Raw genomic sequence first — 21,737 nt, forward strand, 5'->3', positions numbered from 1 at the left:
CCTGTTAGTTCCCAATTTCAATAATTGATTAATGTGAACTTTGAATAAGACTGCAAATATAGAAGTCTGATTTGGAATGAAGAGCTTTAAAGACATACAGTACGTAATGAGTTGAACATCTTATATTCACGATTGAACATAACAGTGTCTTAGATACTTCATTGTGACAACTATAATTAATACAATTCTCCACATTAACAGCAGCAACTGTAATGGTAACTATAAGACAGACCATACTTCAACAGCAACTACAACAGTAATGACAATAGTTACTACAATAGTACTTAGAACAATGGTAATGATATGTCATAGTGACCTCAAGGTGCTTTGTGACACCCCAAGTTAATAGACCCAGGACAGATCTTCCGAAATGGTAACACAGAGGAGTTGAAAGACACTGACTCTCCACTTTTGATCCCCTGATGAGGACTGGCTCATTATCCTTTGGCTTCCTTCTCCTGTAGTCAATAATCAAGTCTTTGCTTTTGCTGAAATTGTCTTTATGGCTCCATTCAGCCAGATTTTCTATCTCCTATACATTGATTCATCGCCACCTTTAATTCGATCACAACATTCAGCAAACTTAAATATTGGAGCTGTGCTTATGCTTGCAGTCATATTTTATTATTTATGCACACAGTTGGTGCAATATTACTCCATGTGTTGAATGTGAGTTAGACGTACTGTGTTGTGCACCTCGGTCTGGAGGAACGTTGCTTCATTTGACGATATATGAATATAGCTGAATGACAATAAACTTGAACTTAAACCTGAATTTAAACTTGATTAAATCAAAATTCCCCCATTGTATTTCCAAACAATGAAGCAATTGTTCTTGGTTGTGAGTTTGACTTCAATTACAATAGTCTATGTTCTACTGGGGTAAATTCCTTAGACAGAGTGTGGTGGGTGTGTGGAACAGGCTGCCAAAGTGGTGGTAGAGGCAGATACATTAGGGGAATTCAAGAAACCCTTAGATAGGTGTGTGAATAATGAAAAACGGAGGGCTATGTGGGAAGAAAGGGTTAGATTGATCTTAGAGTTGGTTAAAAGGTCAGCACAACTTCCTGAGCCAAAAGGTCTGTATGCTGCCGTAATGTACAAGGGATTCTGCAGTTGCTGGAAATCCAGAGCAACACATATAAAATGCTAGAGGAACTAAGCAGGTCAGGCAGCCTCTAAGTAGAGAAATAAAGAAGGGCCTTAGCCCAAAATGTCAACTCTTTGTTGCTTTCCATAGATACTACCTAGCTTTCTGAGATCCTCCAGCATTTTGTGTGTGTTATTGTGCTGTGATGTTCTATGTTCAATGTACTCTGACCTGATGCAAATTTACCAGTTGTCTCAGTGGGTCTCTCTGGCTTGGTCATGGGGCCCATCTTCAGTCCAGGGAGTTGAGCCTGTCCAGGCGGAATACTGAAGAGCTGAGCTAGTAGATTGTACTCCACACTGGCAGATAGGGTAGTCGCAAGATTCTGGTGCCAGTGACAAGTACTCAGATTCAGATTTATTTATCACATGTACACTGAAATGCATCGTCTGTGCTAACAACCGGCACACCTAGGGATGTGCTGGGGTAGCCACAAGTGTCATCTTACATTCCTGTGCCAACATAACATGCCCACAATGCTCAGCAGAACAACACAGAACACAATAATGAAATGAGACCCTCTCCTCCCTCCCACCCACATGGGCAGTCCTCCAACTCCTCTTCAGGCCTCCAGTATCCAGGTTTCCGCCTGTTGGGCTTCAACTTAAGATTAATTGAAGTCCCATTCATAACTTGTCAAAGTAGTCGGCATAAAACATTCCAGGGCATCAGGGATGGGCAGTAATTTATAGTATATCCACGACAGTATTGCATATTTGTATAGAAATGGATGTGGGAACAAAGAATACATAGTATTAATCATAATAGGTTCATGGTGTGAGACTGGAGAACACTCCAACAGAACTGACTCAATGGATTGAATGGTGTCCTCTTCCCAAATAACATTCGTTTGGCAGATCATCAATGGGAAATTTTTTGAAAAAACTTTTTAAGAGTACTCTTAAGATTCAATTCTATGAATTCAAAGATTCATAGAGTTTTAATGAAGGGTTCAATTCTTCTCAAGTCACTTGTCAACTCTGAAGAACTTACGATTCCTCGGTGACAAACTTCACCTTGGCATTCCTGGAGCCGCTGGTAAAGGTGCCATCTCTGACCCGTTGCTTAAACATGAAGGGGAATGCTTTTCTGAAGGATCTCCTGAAATTCTCACCCATGAATGTGTAGATGATTGGATTGATGGAAGAGTTGGCATAAGACATGCAGTTAGCCCACGTTTTGATTTTGTAGGTCTCAAGGTTGACCTGGAAACCAGTGTAGAAGCCTTGAAAGAGGACGAAGACCTGGATGGGGCCCCAACACACAGTGAACAAGAGCACAATCACCACCACCATCTTTGTGACTTTCGCCCTCATGGCCATTGACCTCTCTGACAAATGATGTACTTTCTGGAAGAAAATATATGGAAGGGAATTACAACAGTGTTCACACATACTGCCTCAGGAAAGCAGCCGACATAATGGAGAGTAACGTGCAGAAAATGCTGGAGAAACTCAGCAGATCAGGCAGTATCTACGGAGAGGAATAAATAGACAATGTTTTGAGCTGAGACCCTGCATCAGGACTGAGCCCAACCATCGACTGTTTATTCCCATCCATAGAAGCTACCTAACTTGCTGTGTTCCTCCAGCATTTTGTGTGCATTGCTCTGGATTTTCAGAATCTCCAGAATCCCTTCTGTTTATAGCACAATCAAGAACCCCTCCCATCCTGGTCATTCTCTCTTCTCCCCTCTCTCGATGAGCAGAATATACAAAAACCTGGAAGTACCGACCAGCAGGTTCAAGGGCAGCTTCTATCCTGCTGTTGTTAGACTTTTAAATGGCTTTTCATCACCAACAATCTCTCAACTTACCTCATTGTGGCACTTGCATTTAAACTGTACTGCACTTCGTAGCACTTTATTCTGCAAGAACACAAGAGATTCTGCAGGTTAGATGTCCAGAGCAACACACACAAGATGCTGGAGGAACTCAGCAGGCCAGGCAACATCAATGGAGAGAAATAAACGACTGACAATTCGGACCAAGACCCTTCATCAACGACTGAACAAGAAAGGGGAAGAACCCAGAATGAGGAGGAGGGGAAGGAGTACAAGCTGGCAAGGTGATAGTGAGACTAGATGAGGAGGAAGGTGCGAGGATAGGGAAGGGGGCGATATAGTGAGAAATTGGGAGAGGATAGATGGAAGAGGTAAAGGGCTGAAGAAGGAATCTGATTGGAGAAGACAATGGAGTAAGGGAGAAAGTGAATGAAAAAACTGGGAAAGGGGATGAGGGAGGGGTGAGAGAAATTACCAGAAGTTAGAGAAATCAATGTTCAAGCCATCAGATCAGAAGCTGCCCAGATGGAATATGAGGTCTTGTGTTTGATCTCATCGCAGCAGTAGAAGAGGCCATGGACCAACATGTAGAATGGAATGGGAAGTCGAATTGAATTGAAATGGGTGGACAGGGCAAAGGTGGTGCATTCTGTTTTAGACAATAGATAGTAGGTGCAGGAGTAGGCCATTCAGCCCTTCTAGCCAGCACCGCCATTCACTGTGATCATGGCTGATCATACATAATCAGTACCCCGTTCCTGCCCTCTCCCCATATCCCTTGATCCCGCTATCTATAAGAGCTCTATCTAATTCTCTCTTGAATGCATCCAGAGACTTGGCCTCTACAGCCTTCTGGGGCAGAGCATTCCACATATCCACCACTCTCTGGGTGAAAAAGTTTTTCCGCAGCTCAGTTCTAAATGGCCTACCCCTTATTCTTAAACTGTGGCCTCTAGTTCTGGACTCACCCATCAGCGCAAACATGCTTCCTGCCTCCAGCGTGTCCAATCCCTTAATAATCTTATATGTTTCAATCAGATCCCCTCTCGTCCTTCTAAATTCCAGTGTATACAAGCCCAGTCGCTCCAATCTTTCAACATATGACAGTCCCACCATTCCGGGAATTAACCTTGTGAACCTACACTGCACTCCCTCACTTTTCCTTTGTACTGCCTCAATGTATGAAATTATCTGTCTGAATGGCACACAAAATAAAATCTTCTCATTCTATCTCAGTAACTCTCACAATAATTGCTGTGTGGCTAAGCACAGCTCCAATGCCATATTTAAGTTTACTGATGATGCCACTGTTGTTGGCCAAATCAAAGATGATGATATATCATCCTATAGGAGGGAGATTGAAAATCTGGCTGAGTGGTGCCACAGCAATCTCTCATTCAATGTCAGCAAGACCAAGGAGCTGATTATTGACTTCAGGAAGAGGAAACTGGATGTCCATGAGACAGTCCACATCGGGGGATCAAAAATAGAGAGGGTCAGCAACTTGAATTTCTTTGGTGTTATCATTTCAGAGGATGTACGCTGGGTCCAGCACATAAATGCTATTATGAAGAAAGGATGGCAGTGTCTCTACTTCCTTAGAAGTTTGCAAAGAATTTGCATGACATCAAAAACATTGAAAAACTTCTATAGATGTGTGGTGGAAAGTGTGTTAATGCGTCCTGTACATTTTACCAGGTTACAACCGACTTTTAAAAGTAACAAATACTGTACATGGGGGCTCTGGACACCCCGTCCTATAATGGAGCTTTTGCACACTTCTTCAAATATATTTTTAAAACATTCAAGGTTCAGACTTGTCTCTGGGCATTACACAGTTTTGCTCTGACAGCATTCCCTTACAGATGGGGAAATAAGGATCTTTATTATCTTTATTTTAAAAATGACTTTATAAAAAAAGTAAATTTATTATCAAAATACATATATGTCACCACATACAACCCTGAGATTCATTTTCTTGCAGGCGTACAAGAAACACAATGAACAACCACACCCAACCAGACAGATAACAACCAATGTGCAAAAAAAAAAACAAATGGTGAAAATATGAAAAGAAAGGAAAATAAACTAAGTAAATACACAATAAAAATCGAGATCATGACAAGTCTATTGGTTGTGGGAATAGTTCGATGATGGTATGAGTGAAGTTATCCCCTCTGGTGCAAGAGCCTGACGACTGAGGGGTAGTAACTGTTCCTGAACCTGGTGATGTGTGTCCTGAGGCTCCTATACCTTCATCCTGATGGCAGAAGTGGAAAGAGTACATGACCTGGGTGATGGGGTCCCTGATGATGGATGCTGCAGAAGGCAACTAAAAGGGGAAGGGAGGGGAAATATGAAGGTAAGCTAACCAATAATATCAAAAATAATATCAAAAGCTTTTTCAGATATATAAAGAGTAAATATGAGGGAAGAGTAAATATGAGGCTGGTGGAAAATAATGATGAGGAGATAGTAATGGAGGACAAGAAAAAGGCAGATGAACTGAACAAGTACCTTGCATCAGTTTTCACTGTGGAAGAGACTAGAGTCTGCTGGAATTTCAAGAGTGTCAAGGGCAGAAGTGAGTGCAGTTGCTATTACTAGGGAGATGGTGCTTGGGAGTCTGAAAGATCTCAAGTTAGATCAGTCACTTGTTTCAAAAGAGGAAGCTGAAGAGATTGTGGGGCCAATAGTAATGATCTTTCAAAGATCAATAGATTCTGGCATAGTTCCAGAGGACTGGAAAGTTGCAAATGTCACTCCATTCTTCAAAATGGAGGGAGGCAAAAGGAAGGAAATTGTAAGCCTGATCACCTGACCTCATTGGTTAAGAAGACGATTGTTTAGGATGTTGTTTTGGGGTACTTGGAGGCTCATGATAAAGGCTGAGGTCAGCATGGTTTCCTCAAGGGAACATAGCGCCTGACAAATTTGTTAGAATTCTTTGAAGAAATAACAAGTAGCATATACAAAGGAGAATTGGTGGATGTTGTGCATTTGGATTTTCAGAAGGCCTTTGACAAGGTGTCGCACATGAGGTTGCTAAACAAATAAGAGCCCAGGGTGGTACAAGAAAGATGTGCATGGATAGAGTTTTTGCTGATTGGCAGGAGACAAAGAGTGCGATTAAAGGCATGCTTTTCACATTAGCTGCCGGTGACTAGTGGTGTTCCACAGGGTTCTGTTTTGGAACTGCTTCTTTTTACGTTGTATGCCAATGATTTGGATGATGGAATTGATGGCTTTGTGGTCAAGTTTGTGGACAATACAAAGATGGACAGAGAGATAGGTAGCATTGAGGAAGCAGACTTGGACAGATTAGGAGAATGGGCAAAGAAGTAGCAGATGAAAACAGCGTCAGGATGTGTTTGGTCTTGCACTTTGGTAAAAGAAATAAAAGCACAGACTATTTACTAAACGGAGTGAAAATTCAAAAATCCAACCTGCAAAAGGATTTGGAAGTGCTTGTGCAGGATTCCCTGAAGGTTAATTTGTAGATTGAGTCAGTGGTGAGGAAGGCAAATGTAATATTTCAAGAGGTCTAGAATATAAAAACAAGGATGTAATGCTGAGGCTGTGTAAAGCAATTTTGGAGTACTGTGAGCAATTTTGGGCCCTTATTTAAGAAATAATATGCTGAAATTGGAGAAGGTTCAGAGGAGATTAATGAGAATGATTCTGGGAATGGAACTGTTGTCATTTCCTCAGTGATTGAGCTCTGGGCCTGTACTCGCTGGAATTTAGGAGAAAGAGGAGGGATTTCATTGAAACCTATCTAATGTTGAAAGGCCTAGATAAAGTGGATATGAAGAGAATGCTTCCTTTGGTGGGGACGTCTGGGTCTAGAGGGCACCGCTCAAAATAGGGGGATGTCTATTCAGAACAGAGATGAGGTGGAATTTCTTCAGCCAGTGGGTTGTGAAATTCATTGCCACAGCAAAAAGCAGAGGTTAATAGGTTGTTGATCAGTCAGGGCCTGAAAGGTATGGGAAGAAGGCAGGAGAATGGAGTCGAGAGAGAAATGGATCAGCCATGATGAAACAGCTCCAATGTCTTATGGTCCAGCCTCACGGAAGTCAATTTATTATAAAAATACCTGTATTTCACCATAATTACCAAAGTACATACAGATGGCCCTCCTTATCCGCAGATTCTACATGTGCGGATTCAACCAACCGCGTAGCGGGAAAACCCGGAAGTTCTCTCTCCAGCACTCGTTTATTGAGCATGTACAGACTATTTTTTCTTGTCATTATTCCCTAAACAATACAGTTTAACAACTATTTACATAGCATTTACATTGTATTAGGTATTATAAGTAATCTGGAGATGACTTAAAAGTACAGGCAGTCCCCGGTTTATGAATGAGTTCCGTTCCTGAGTCTGTCTTTAAGTCGGATTTGAGGTCGGAACAGGTACATCCAGTATTATTTAGCGTGAGTTAGCCAAACATTTTTCTTAGTATAGAGTACGCATTTTACCTTTCTATGCATATAAAACACTTAAACATACATATTTCAATTTTTAAACCACTGCGTTGTTTAGTAATAATTGTAGCTTTCATCGGGGCAAGGGCTTTCACATGCTCCATTAAAATTGTTCCGATCGTTGACCGACTGTAGCCTAACGCTTTGCCAATGACCGATGGTGTTTCACCTCTTTCCGATCACTTTATTACTTCCACCTTATTTTCAATCATGATCGTGATTATTTTCGTGAACAGAAACACTGTGGATTCAGAGCTACGCCGGGTCCTAATGTCCACTGCACTGAACAGGTTAAATAAAGTTTGGGGTTCCACCGGGTCCTAAAGACCACCGCACTGATTCAGGTTAAATAAGGGACTTGAGCATCCGCGAATTTTGGTATCCACGGGGGGGTCCTGGAACCAATCCCCTGCGGATAAGGAGCGCCGACTGTCTATGTCACCGTATACTACCCCGAGACTCATTTTCTTGCAGGCATTCACAATAAATACAAAGAAACACAGTAGAAGCAATGAAAAACTACACATAAAGATAGTCAAGCACTCAATATGCAAAAGACAACAAATTGTTCCAATACAAAAAAAAGACAAATATTATTAATAATAAATGGTATTGCAAATATGAGTTGCAAGTCCGTAGGTTGTGGAATCAGTTCAGTGTTGAGGTGAGTAAGTTAACCACACTGGTTCTGGAGCCTGATGGTTGCTGAACCTGGTGCTGTGGAACCTAAGACTGAGAAGAGAGTCTGGCTTGGGTAACGGGGGGGAGGAGTGGGGCCATACAAATACAAACTCTGGCACAGTACCTGATAACTGCCATCAACGGGTCTGACAACTGGGCGGCCCACCCTCTGTAGCATGATGGTGTAGCACACGCAGATGGTGCCCAGAGGCAGGAGGTAGGCAGCAAGGAAGGTGTAGATGATGAAGGCTTTCTGCTGGGACTCTGTGGGGAATGCTTCGATGCAGTACGTCTGAAGACCATACCAATAGCCCTTTGCTGTCCTGTGGTACAGAGCCATGGGAACAGACAGAACGAAGGAACCTCAAAATGATTAAAAGAGAAACAGTACAACAGGAAAAGAAGGGTTAAGTGATGTCTTGCACCCGTTGGTAAAACTCCATCTTCCCCAGAACATACAGGTGCAATTCTACACTGCCATCATAGAGAGCATCCTCACATCAGCTATTAGCTGTCTGGTTTGGTGCAGCATCCGCCCGTAACATACAAAAACTACAGCAAATTATCAGGTCAGTAGATAAGGTCATTGGCTGTAGTCCACCATCACTGCAGGACTTGTATGTGTCCAGGACAAAGAAACAGGCAGGAAATTACTGCGGACACTACCCACCCTTCAAAATGTCTTTTCCCAAAGCTCTCTTCTGGAAAGTGCTATAGGGCTATTAAAACAAAAACTTCACGCCATCTTAAAAGTTTCGTCCACTAATCATTTAATCTGATCAATCATTCTGGTTCCCTCCCTCTATCTATTGCACCCATCATTGCACTGTAAACACTTTGAAACACTTTTTACAAACACCACATGCTATCTATGTATATTTCTAGTTTCAGGAATCCATAGATTTGAAACCTAAGATCCCACTGCACATCATAAAAATAAAAATTAGATTTATTTGTCACGTGTACATTGAGTGAAATGTGTTGTTTACGCAACAACCAATACAACCGAAAGGGAGCAGCTCACAAATATTGCCATGCTTCTGGTGTCAACAATTCACTAACCCTAACCCACATATATTTGAAATGTGGGAGGAACCTGTCAGAAACCCAGGTAGTCACATGCATAACATACAAACTCCTTACAAGCAACAGTGGGAATTGAACCCCTATCACTGGAGGTGCAAACCATTGCTTTAACTTCTATGCTTTCCTCTTGCAAGTGATCTCCATCTCCCCAGGCTCTGGCAATAGCTCCAGCCCACAATGGGATCTCATCTGCAGACTTTGCTAGAGCTTCTACCCATGCCCCCCCCCCCCCACTGCACACCTGTCCATCCAACTCACCGATCCAGATCACCATGCTTACCACCATCACCAGACGGGGGGTGCGGTGGCGCAGTGACTGAAGTGGGTAGGCCATGGCGTAACAGCGATCCAAGCTCATGGCCATTAGTGTTATACAGGTGGCCTGGACAGTGACCTGGAGAGAAGAGGTAAGGAGAGGGAGTGGGGGGAACAGAGAGGGAGTGGAGGAGAGAGAAGAGGGGAGAGAGGGAGAGAGAGTGTGAAGGTGGAAGATCATAGCAGTTAGTGCAAGAGGCTCGTCATGAGGCAAATCAAGACCCTGCTGCCCCCCTCACTGGACCCCCTGTAGTTCACGTACCGTCCCAACCGCTCAACAGACGATGCCATTACCATCACCCTCCACCTGGTCCTAACCCACCTGAACAAAAAAGACACATACATTTGGATGCTGTTCATAGACTTCAGTTCAGCGTTCAACACAATCATCCCTCAGAAACTGATTGGAAAGCTGAGCCTACGGGGCCTGAACACCACCCTCTGCAACTGGATCCTAGACTCCCTGACTGGGAGACATCAGTCAGTCCGGATCGGGAGCAGCATCTCCAACACCATCACACTGAGCACAGGGGCCTCTCAGGGCTGTGTCCACTACTGTTCACTCTGCTGACCCACGACTGTGCTGCAACACACAGCTCGAACCACATCATCAAGTTCGCCAACCGTGGTGGGTCTCATCAGCAAGAATGATGAGTCGGCATACAGAGAAGAGGTGCTGCGGCTAAAGAACTGGTGCAGAGCCAACAACCTGTCTCTGAATGTGAACAAAAGAAATGGTTGTTGACTTCAGGAGGGCACGGAGTGACCACCCCCCCATCCTCATCACATTCTACAGGGGTTGTATTGAGAGCATCCTGAGCAGCTGCATCACTGCCTGGTACGGAAATAACACCACCTCAGATCGCAAGACCCTGCAGCGGATAGTGAGGTCAGCTGAGAAGATCATCGGGGTCTCTCTTCCCACCATCACGAACATTTACACTACACGCTGCATCCACAAAGCAAACAGCATTATGAAGGACCCCATGCACCCCTCATGCAATCTCTTCTCCCTCCTGCCGTCTGGGAAAAGGCTCCGGAGCATTCGGGCTCTCACGACCGGACTATGTAACAGTTTCTTGCCCCAATCTATCAGACTCCTCAATACCCAGAGACTGGACTGACACCAACTTACTGCCCTCCTCTGTGCCTATTGTCCATTATTTATGGTAATGCCTGCACTATTTTGTGCACTTCGTGCAGTCCCGGGTAGGTCTGTAGTCTAGTGTAGTTTTTTTTCTGTGTTGTTTTCACATAGTTCAGTTTTTGTACTGTTTCATGTAGCACCATGGCCCCGAAAAACGTTGTCTCATTTTTACTGTGTACTGTACCAGCAGTTACAGTCAAAATGACAATAAAAAGTGACTTGACTTGACTTGACTTTACATTGCCATTGATCACCGGTTGGGCTTTGATTCCCACTGCTGTCTGTAAGTAATTCGTCTGTTACCATGACCACATAGGTTTCTTCTGGATTCTCCAGTCTTCTTCCACATTCCAAAGACGTATGGTAAGGGCTTGTGAGCTGTTGCCATTTGATTTGGTGCCAGAAGCACGGCAACACTTGCGGGCTGCCCCGGCACAGCCTCGCAGATTTGATTTGTCACAAACAACACATTTCACTGAATGTTGTGGTGTACGTGAAAAATAAAGCCTATCTTTTATGGATTTTTTTTTAATTGACCACTTTCAATTGCCCTTATGTACAGACAGATGATAGAATCCAGAGAGGCGTAGAAGGGTCTTGAAAGATTTCGGTGTTGAAACATCAACTGTTTAATCTCCTCCTGACCTGCTGAGTTCCTCCAGCATATTGTGTGTGGAACTGACAAGACAGGAACACTTCCTCTTGCATCACAATGATTGTGTGAGACTCTAAACCTTACAGCAACGTGGAAATATGGAGAGAATCCTACGATGTTTGTAACATCCTGGATTGAAGGCCCTGCATCGCTGAGAGATAAAAGGCAGGGCTGGAGGTTTGACGCTAATCCAAAGTAGTCCCCAGTCCTGATCTATCGCTCCCTATCGGTATCTGAACCATCTGTGTCTACCCACACTCCCCAAGCCTGCCCCACCTCCAGTTCAAAAAGCATTCCCGAGGCTGAACCCATCCCACAAGCCAACATTAATCGGAGATCAATGCCCTCATTACCTGCTGTAGGTAGTTGACGAATTTGCACATAAAGTCTCCAAAGATCCAGCTGGGAAGGGGGTACAGAGTGGCTGTAAACGGCACACAGCAAACCAGGAAAATGATGTCCGTAATTGCCAAATTAACTGAAAATACACAGACAGCGAACAGTTTAATTGTGATTCAGATCATTCCAGGTGTTTAATTTATGTTATTTCTTGTAAATGATGCTCTGTGCCTGTGATGCTGCTCCACATGTCCTAATGCACTAGTGTACACTGGTGCCATGACAGTGTTAGCAGTTAGCGTGAGGCATCAAAGTTCAGGGTTCAGTTTTGGTGCCATCTGTAAGCTGTAAAGAGTTTGTATGTTCTCCCTGTAACTGCATGGGTTTCCTCGAGGTGCTCTGGTCTCCTCCCATGTCCAAAAACGTACCATTTCATAGATTAATTGCTCGTGGTTAATTGAATTGTGATAAGGATAGAGTTAAATTGGTGGTTTGCTGGGTGGCACTGCTTGATGCTAGAAGGACCTGTTCCACATTCAATCTCTAAATAAATAAACATGACAATAAACTCCACATTGACTTGACTTGTCAGCACTTCCATCCATTCCCCAATCTCTTTGACCCCACTCCTTCAGGAAGGAGGTGCCATAACAGTAGGACAGGGTTTGTAAACTGGGAAAGAGCTTCTATCTCCAGGCTATGAGACTACTGAACCCTCCTATCACCAGCCAGGTTTCATCACATGTGAAGTGCCAGTAGCATTATACTGTTTAGTTTTTGATTTGTGTCATAAATTCATCTAATGTTAAACATCAGTCTTCTGGAATATATTTTATAATTTGTTAATTAATTTGTGGTAATATTCCTTTATGTGTTGTGTGTGAGTTATATGTACTGTGTTGTGCACCTTGGTCTGGAGGAACGTTGTTTTGTTTGGGGTAAACTACACATGTATAGGGTGACTAACAATTAACTTGAACTTGAATGAACTGAGAAGCCTTCACAGTGGAGCAGAGAAGGTAATTCAAATATTCTGATTTTTGGTGTGAGGCTCACCAACAACGGCGATGAGAAGGCCTACAAAGAGGAGGTGGAAGGGCTCAAGGCCTGGTGCCAGGCAAGTAACCTCTTCCTCAAAGTCAAGAGGGCAACAGGGATGGTTACTGACTTCAGGAGAACTCGGACCACTCAAATCAGCAGCACAACAATGGAAACTGCAAGCAGTTTTAAACTCCTGAAGTGCCCATCTTGCACAACCCCTCATGGTCCCAGAACACATCAAGAAAACTCACCAACACCTGTACTGTCTAAGGAGGCTGAAGAGAGCTGGACAATGCACATCCATCTTCACAATCTCCTACAGGTGCGTCCTAACATGCTGCATCTCTGTCTGGTGTGGAAACTGCATTACAGGAAGCCTCTATAACAAGACAGTCAAAGCTGCCTAGTACATCACCAGCACCAGCCTATCTCCCAAGAAGGGCATTTATACAGAAAAGTTATGGATTTTCCCACAATATTGTGAAGGATCCCATCGACACTGCTCATGGTCTGTTTGTCCCATTTACATCAGGGAGGAGGCAACATAGCATCCGCACCAGGATCACCAGACTCCACTACCTAGTGTCACTTTGTCAAAGGTTCATTTATTATCGGAGTACACAACTCTGAAATTCTTCTTCTCCTGTTAGCCACAAAACCAAGAAAGAAAAGAACGGCAACACAATCATCAACCCTCAAACCCCCCCTCCCCACACAAAAAAAAACAAACGGAACAGGCACATCAACCCTCAAACCCCCCCTCCCCACACAAAAAAAACAAACGGAACAGGCACATCAACCCTCAAACCCCCCCCCCACACAAAAAAAACAAACGGAACAGGCACATCAACCCTCAAAACCCCCCCCACACACAAAAAAAACAAACGGAACAGGCACATCAACCCTCAAAACCCCCCCCCACACAAAAAAAACAAATGGAACAGGCACATCAACCCTCAAACCCCCCCACACACACAAAAAAAACAAACGGAACAGGCACATCAACCCTCAAACCCCCCCCCACACATAAAAAAAACAAACGGAACAGGCACATCAACCCCCAGATCCCCCCCTCCCCACACAAAAAAGAAAAATGAAACAAGCACATCGACCCCAAATAACACAGCATATAAAAAACTACAAGACTGAGAGAAGTCTATAGTCCAAGTCCTTATCCAAATCGCAGAAAACCTGGGTAAAATTCTTCAGGCACAGCAGCAGGCCTTTCCCTCTCCAGCAGCAAGCGACCCACCAGCCATCAAAAAGCAGTCTCCCCTCTCCATAGCAGAGCGATTAAAAGGCCGTCTCCCCTCTCCATAGCAGAGCGATTAAAAGGCCGTCTCCCCTCTCAATAGCAGAGCGATTAAAAGGCCGTCTCCCCTCTCCATAGCAGAGCGATTAAAAGGCAGTGTCCCCTCTCCAGCAGCAGAGCGATCTCCCACCAACAAGGTGACAGGCAGGTAGCGCTCACGTTCTGCATTCTCCTCGATGGTTTGATTTCCCTCATCACTTTAGTCGGCAAACAATAGAAGCTTTCATCGCCGAAATGGAGTTGAACATGGACTCGCAGCCTTCTCACCACAAAGTTCACATACATGGCCTCTGCCTCCCAGAATCCTCTCTGAGACTGCAGAGTGCAGAAACACCCAAACGATCTCCAAACTGCACACCACAAGCTCCAACAGATCCAGAATTATGTTCGACAAAAAAAACGTAAAAGACATAAAAGAATTGAAGTATATAGTTTCATGATCTATCCAAAAGATGTTAACCAAAGCAGCATTGTACGCAGATGCCATTTTGACCAGAAGTCATTGGAAGTTCTGTACATACAATCAATCTGTGTATATGCATAAGCTAATCTTATGTATTTATATTTACTGTGGTTTTTCATTAATGTGTTCTTTATCTAGTGTTTTTTTTTTGCACTACATCAGATCGAGAGTAACTATTATTTCATTCTCCTTTACTCTTGTGTACTGGAGATTATTTTAAACAATCTTTAAACAACCTGCCATCTGACAAGAGAACATTTTTAAAGAGTAGTCTATATTTTAATAAAGTGCATAAGAATGTGTGCACCATTAACTATTTAGCCATTATAAGCTTTGAACATCTGGCTAAGGGAATGAAGTGAATACAAATCATAATGCATAAGAATTTTTATCAGTAAGGAGACCATTCATACCATAACATTTCTTCCAGTTGAAGATGTGCTACCCTGTTTAATCTGATCTCCCAGCACACACTGTCTCTGGGTACCAAACAGGTTCCATTTTTACAGACAACCATAAGTTTTGGGTAACTTGCTACAGGAGAGATGTCATGAAACTGCAAAGGAAGCTTACAAGAATGTTGCCAGGACTCAAAGCAGGAGACCGAAGGAAACAAGACAAGACTCGAGGGCCTGAGTTATAAAAAGAAGTTGGGATTTATTCCTTAGAAAATAAGAGATTGAGTGATGACCTTATAGAGACGTAGAATATCATGAAAGGTATAGATGGGGTAAATGTACAGAGTCCTTTTCCAAGGAAAGGGAATCAAAGACTAAAAGGCAATTGGTTTAATGATTTAAAAGGGACACAAGGGGCAACATCTTCACCAGGAGGGTGGCGCGTATATGGAACGAGCTGCCACCTTTGAAAGTGGCATACATCATTAATCAGAATCAGATTTACTACCACCAGCCCTGGGTGCTGGAGGTCCCTAATAATGGACACTGCCTTTCTGAGACACCGCTCCTTGAAGATGTCTTGGGTACTTTGTAGGCTAGTACCCAAGATGGAGCCGACTAAATTTACAACCCTCTGCAGCTTCTTTCGGTCCTGTGCTGTAGCACCCCCACCCCCCCCCACCCCTATACCAGACAGTGATGCAGCCTGTCAGAATGCTCTCCACAGTATGTCTATAGAAGTTTTTGAGTGTATTTGTTGACATACCAAATCTCTTCAAACTCCTAATGAAGTATAGCCGCTGTCTTGCCTTCTTTATAACTGCATCGATATGTTGGGACCAGGTTAGATCCTCAGAGATCTTGACACCCAGGAACCTGAAGCTGCTCACTCTCTCCACTTCTGATCCCTCTATGAGGATTGGTATGTGTTCCTTTGTCTAACCCTTCCTGAAGACAACAATCAGCTCTTTCGTCTTACTGACATCCAGTACCAGGTTGTTGCTGCGACACCACTCCACTAGTTGGCATAACTCACTCCTGTACGCCCTCTCAGCTCCATCTGAGATTCTACCAACAATGGTTGTATAGAGAGTAGAACAGTGGGCTAAGCACACACCCCGGATGTGCACCAGTGTTTAACATCAGCGAGGAGGAGATGTTATCACCAATCCACACAGATTTCCCGGTTAGGAAATCAAGGATCCAGTTGCAGAGGGAGGTTCAGAGGCCAGGCTCTGCAACTTCTCAATCAGGATTGTGGGAATGATGGCATTAAATGCTGAGCTATAGTCAATGAACAGCATCTTGACATACATGTTTGTGTTGTCCAGGTGGTCTAAAGCCATGTGGAGAGCCATTGAGATTGCATCGGCCTTTGACCTATTGTGGCGACAGGCAAATTGAAAGAACTTTCAGCATCCAAGACACGTCACCTTTTCAGTGCTAGTAGAGGAGCCTGAAGGTAGACTCAAAGTTCAAAGTAAACTGTATACAACCCTGAGATTCGCTTTCTTGTGGCCATCAGAAACAACTTCTCTGAGGTGCTTAGAAGGGAGTAAGCTGTCAAACCTATGTCCCTTCTCTTCCATCAGATTTCTGAATGGTCCATGGAATAAGGAATTCTACCTTGCTTTTTGGTCTTTTTTTGCACTAATTATTTATTTTTTAATATTCATTTTTTCTTTATATCTTATAGTAACTACTTCTGTATTGCTGTAAAATAACAAGTTTCATGTCATATGTCAGTGATAACAAACTTGATTTTAATTCTGATTCACTGTACTGCAAAGTTCAAAGCTCATTTGTTATTAATGTACATTCATTTTCTTGTGGGCATTCACAATAAATGCAAGGCACACATTAGAATCAATGAAAGACTGCGCCCAACAGGATGGACAACAACAATGTGCAAATACAGAAAGAAGAAAAAAAGAAATAATAATAAATAAGCAATAAATAATGAGAACATGAGTTAAAGAGCCCATTGGTTGTAGGAACAGTTCAGTGATGGGGTGAGAAAAGTTTATGCTGTCATAAAACAACATACAACAGTGATAGTAACACAAACACAAGGAAATCTGCAGGTGCTAGAAATTCAAGCAACACATACAAAATGCTGGTGGAATGCAACAGGCCAGGCAGCACCTATAGGAAGAAGCACTGTCGACGTTTCGGGCCGAGACCCTTCATCAGGACCTGAAACATTGACTGTGCTTCTTCCTATAGATGCTGCCTGGCCTGCTGCGTTCCACCAGCAAGTTGTGTGCGTTACAGTGATAATAAACCTGATTCTGAACCAATGTATGAACATACAGCATGTCAGACTTTTGAATTTAATAATATTATGCGTGCACATTCATATGTAGGGTGTCTGTAAGTCAGATGCTCGTAACCCGGGGTGGAGGGTTTCGTAGGCCTGTGGGACATAGTACCTTCAGTACCCAGTGAAGCAAGGTTTAAATAAAGGGAGGGTCATTCTGATCACTGGGCATCTGAAGAGACCATCTTAAAGTAAACAGCAGATAACATTTTTTTCCGGCGTTGAAATCCCCAAGGTTACAGGACATGCATTTAAGGTGAGAGTGGATATGTTTAAGGAGATGTGAGAGCTAAGATCTTTCTATATCAAGAGGGGCAGGTGCCTGGAATGTGCTGCCAGGGATGGTTATTGAGGCAGATAGGGTAGAAATGTTTAAGAGGCTGCTAGGCACTTAAATGTACAAGATTGGAGAAATACGGCCCAGGTGTATATGTACAGATTCATTTTTAAGAACTCTACAACTCACGTTCTTGATATTGGTTATATATTTTTTTAACTTGCATAACTTGACTTCTTTTGCACATTGGTTGTTAGTCAGCTTTATTTATGTTATTCAGAAATTCTAATGTTTTTTTATTTTCCTGGAAGTGCCTGTAAGAAAAGGAATGTCAAGGTAGTATATGATGATGTATATGTCCTTTGATAATAAGTTTATTGTGACTTTGATATGCAGCAGAAGGGAATAGTCTAGCTGGCATCATTAGTTTAATTCATTAGACGCAACATCGTGAGCCAAAGGGCCTGTTCTTGTGCTGTACTCTTAAGTGTTCCAGACCCATAAGGTAATTTTACTGACATACAACTGACAGCCATTGAATAATCCACTATCTGATCACTGAATGCCCAACATAAACACAAAAGATTCTGCAAGTGATGGAGATCTTGAGCAACATGTACACAATGCTGGTGGAATTCAGCTAGATCCTCCCCACAGATCTCTCTCCTGGCACTTATCCCTGAAACATAGAAACATAGAAAATTGGTGCAGGAGTAGGCCATTTGGCCCTTCGAGCCTGCACCGCCATTCAGTATGATCATGGATGATCATCCAACTGCTTCCTGTACCTGCTTTCTCTCCATACCCCCTGATCCCTTTAGCCACAAGGGCCATATCTAACTTACTCTTAAATATAGCCAATGAACTGGCCTCAACTGTTTCCTGTGGCAGAGAATTCCACAGATTCACCACTCTCTGTGTGAAGAAGTTTTTCCTCATCTCGGTCCCAAAAGGCTTCCCCTTTATCCTTAAACTGTGACCCCTTGTTCTGGGAAGTGTGACAAGTGCTACACCTCCTCCCTCACCACCATTCAGGGCCCCAAACTGTCTCTGCAGGTGAGGGAAAGACTGCTGAGGTCATCTATTATATCTGGTAAACCCCGTTCAGCCTTCTCTGTAAGGGTGAGACCCGGTGCAGACTGGGGAAACGTTATGTCAAGCACCTTCGCTCCATCTGTCACAAAAGACAATAAGTCCTGGTTCTACCCATTTCTATTTGACTTCCCATTCCCATTCTGACAAGTCAGTCCATCACCTCCTCTACCATCACATTGAATCCACCCTCGGGTTGGAGGAGCAACACCACATATTCTGTTTGGATAGCCTCCAATCTGATGACAAGAACATTAATTTCTCAAACACAGCAATTTCTCCCCTTCCTCTCTCTCTCTTTTTTCCATTCTGGTTCCCCTCTTACCCCTTCTCATCTGCCCATCATCTCCTTTAGCCTTCCATTTCATCCATGGTCCACTGTCCTCTCCTGTCAGATTACTTCTCCTTTAGCCCTTTGCCTCTTCCACCTATCACCTCCTAGTTTCTCACTTTATTTCACCCCTCCCCCCTCATCTGGTTTGGTCTACTCCACCTGCCACCCTGCACTCCTTCCCCTCCCCCACCTTCTCATTCTGGCTTCTGCCCCCTTCCTTTCAATGAAAGTGTCTTTGCCTGAGACATGAACGGTCTATTCTCCTCCATAGATGATGCCTGACCTGCTGAGTTCCTCCAGCACTTTGTGTGTGTCACTGAATGCCCCCCTTGCCACCCCCCGCGGGACACACGGTCAGTCCCAGCCCGTTCTCTCACCGATGTAGCAGTTGGTCGCCGTCCAGAGCTTCCTCCGGGTTCTCACCACAAACACCACCAACGAGTTCCCCACCAGCCCCACCAACATCAGCAGGGCGAAGAAGAGGGGAACGAGCCAAGCGTCGGTCAGGAACGGGGGGCTCTCCTCGCCGGTCAGATTGAAGCCGCTGCCGAGACCTGCCCGTACGCTGCCGTTCTCCGTCCTGTTCGCGCTCGATTCCATGTCCCGGACCGCAGCCGACAGCCGATTGTTGAGGGATGGGGACCAGTGGCTCCCGGAACAGGCTTCTTCTGTAAGGGGGTGTTCTGCAGATCTCGAGAGCTCAGCCGCCGGTCGGTTAAGGGTTAACACCACCTAGTCCATCGTCAGAGACCACCGCGTGTACAGCGAGGGACGAAAGAGCAGGAGCGGATGGTTGTTGGGACTGGAGTGGGGCAGAGTTAATTCCAGGCTGGGACAAGGCTAAGTTTCTGGTGGTGGAGAGGGTCGCGGGTTAGAGGCAAGACCCTCGAATGACAACCACGTCCGGAGAAGCTTTGAGCTGGAAACCGGAGCGATGCTGGGCAGCGTCTGTGGAGGCCGGTCATTTCGGGTCGCGACCCTGCGTCAGCACTGATAGAGGGTCGGGAGAAGAGAGCCGGTATATTGGAAATGAGAGGGAGGAGTGAACGGGGGTGCGGGTGGTGGACCTAAGTGAATTTGCGGCGGCTCGAGTTGATGTGTGGGAGGAGGAGGCGTGTTGGCAGTGAGGGACATGGTGTGGCGGAGGAGTCCTTACTGGACCGCCAGCCAATACTCTCGCTCCTCGACTTCATACTCGAGTTGAAATCCCACCCAGACCTCCAGAGCAGTGTCAGAATCAGGTTTATTGTCGCTGACATCAGTCCCGTCGTGAAATGTGTTCTGTGACAGCAGTGCTGTATAGTGCAGGCAAAAAGAATTACTATAAGCTACAATATAAATAAATAGTGCAAAAGAGAAATAGAAGTATTGTTCATGGACCATACTGAAATCTGATGATGGAGGGGAAGAACTTTGAGTGTGGGTCTTCAGGCTGCTGTACCTCCTCTTTGATAGTAGTAATGAGAAAAGGGCATGTCGGGACCGTAGGGACCATTAGTGATGGATGCTGCCTTTTGAAGATGTCCAAAAGATGGAGAAAACTTACAAGTCACTTGAAGACCTGAAGTATAGGGATAGGTTAGGACTTCATTTCCTGCAGTGTAGGAGATTGAGGTGAGATTTGATAGAGGTATGCAGAATTATGAGGTGTATAAGTAGGGTAAGTACAAGCAGGCTTTTTTTCCCTTCAGGTTGGGAGAGACCAGAACTAGAGGTCTTAGATTTCAGGTGAAAGGTGAAATTTTAGTTGGCACAGTAGCGTAGTTGTTAGCACAACACTTTACAGGTTTAATCCCCACTGCTGTCTGTAAGGAGTTTGTACATCCTTGACCATGTGAGTTTCCTCCCAGTGCTCTGGTTTCCTCCCACAGTCCAAATACATACCAGCTGGTAGTTGTCCCATGATTAGGCTTGGGTTAAATCAGGAGTTGCTGGGTAGTGTGCCTTGAAGGCCCAGAATAAAAATAAGGGAAATCTTCTTCAGTTGGAGGGTGAAGTGAGTGTGGAACAAGCTGCCAGAGGAAAAGATGGATGAGGATTCAACTGCAACAGTTAAAAGTAATTTGGATAAGTACATGGATTAGAAGGCTATTGGTGGACATGTTCTAGGTGCATTAAAACAATGCATTGAGGTAGTACAAGGCAAAACAATGTCTGAGTGCAGAAGGAAGTGTTACAGTTACAAAGAGTGCAAGGCGATGATGAGGTAGGCTGTGAAGCCAAGAGCCTATCTTAGCATTCTGGGGAATATTACAACAATGCTTTCTAGTTGGTCAAAATGTAGTTTGATATTATGGTCTTGAAAGGGCAAGCTCATAAAATACTAGGGGACCATTCAGTAGTCTTGTCCCAGTGGGATAGAGGCTCTCCTTATGCCTGGAGGTACATGTTTCCAGGATTTTGCATCCCCTAACAATGGGAGGGGGAACAAGAGAGAATGCCAGGGGTGGTTGGGCTTTTTGATTCTGCTGGCTGCTTTACTGAGGCAGGAGGAAGTGTAAGCAAGAGTCCGTAGAGAGGCTGGTTTCTGTGATGTGCTGAGCTGTGTCCACAATGCTCTGCAGTTCCCTGTGATCACGTACAGAGCAGTTGCTATGCCAAGCTCTCATACATCCAGACAGAATGTTTTCCATGGTGCATCATTACAGGAAAACTAGCTTTCAATCACAAACTTATAATACAGGAAAGCAATAAGATTGCACCAGATTGTAGGATGAAACGGGATGTGTTATTTTACTGCAGTGGTTTCACACACATAAAGGACCTCATGGGTGATGCAGAGGCACATTGGGTAGCTCTGCTGCTTCACAAGTTCAGGGAGCTGGAACCTATCCTGAGCTCATGCATTGTCTGT

At 44.2% G+C, this 21,737-nt stretch overlaps 1 protein-coding gene across 1 annotated transcript; it reads right to left on the minus strand.

The window, feature by feature from the left end:
* Window positions 1–1,078: 1,078 nt before the first annotated feature.
* LOC132405846 (G-protein coupled receptor 54-like) lies at window positions 1,079–19,666 on the minus strand. Its single transcript, XM_059990842.1, has 5 exons — window positions 19,261–19,666; window positions 11,661–11,785; window positions 9,449–9,584; window positions 8,229–8,467; window positions 1,079–2,499 (listed from the first exon to the last, which is right to left on the minus strand). The coding sequence occupies exons 1-5, from the start codon at window positions 19,481–19,483 to the stop codon at window positions 2,140–2,142; spliced, it is 1,083 nt and encodes a 360-aa protein (XP_059846825.1). The 5' UTR covers window positions 19,484–19,666; the 3' UTR covers window positions 1,079–2,139.
* Between the last annotated feature and the right edge of the window lie 2,071 nt (window positions 19,667–21,737).

The sequence above is a fragment of the Hypanus sabinus genome, chromosome 16 (genome assembly GCF_030144855.1).
Source record: "Hypanus sabinus isolate sHypSab1 chromosome 16, sHypSab1.hap1, whole genome shotgun sequence".
Lineage (NCBI taxonomy): Eukaryota > Metazoa > Chordata > Chondrichthyes > Myliobatiformes > Dasyatidae > Hypanus > Hypanus sabinus.

Coding starts and splice junctions, on each gene's coding strand:
- LOC132405846 (XM_059990842.1), bottom strand. CDS start 19,483: ATGGAATCGAGCGCGAACAGGACGGAGAACGGCAGCGTACGGGCAGGT. Junction 9,585..11,660: donor TCGTCAACTACCTACAGCAG/GTAATGAGGGCA, acceptor TCTTCTCTCCAG/GTCACTGTCCAGGCCACCTG. Junction 2,500..8,228: donor CCGTTGATGGCAGTTATCAG/GTACTGTGCCAG, acceptor ATTTTCTTCCAG/AAAGTACATCATTTGTCAGA.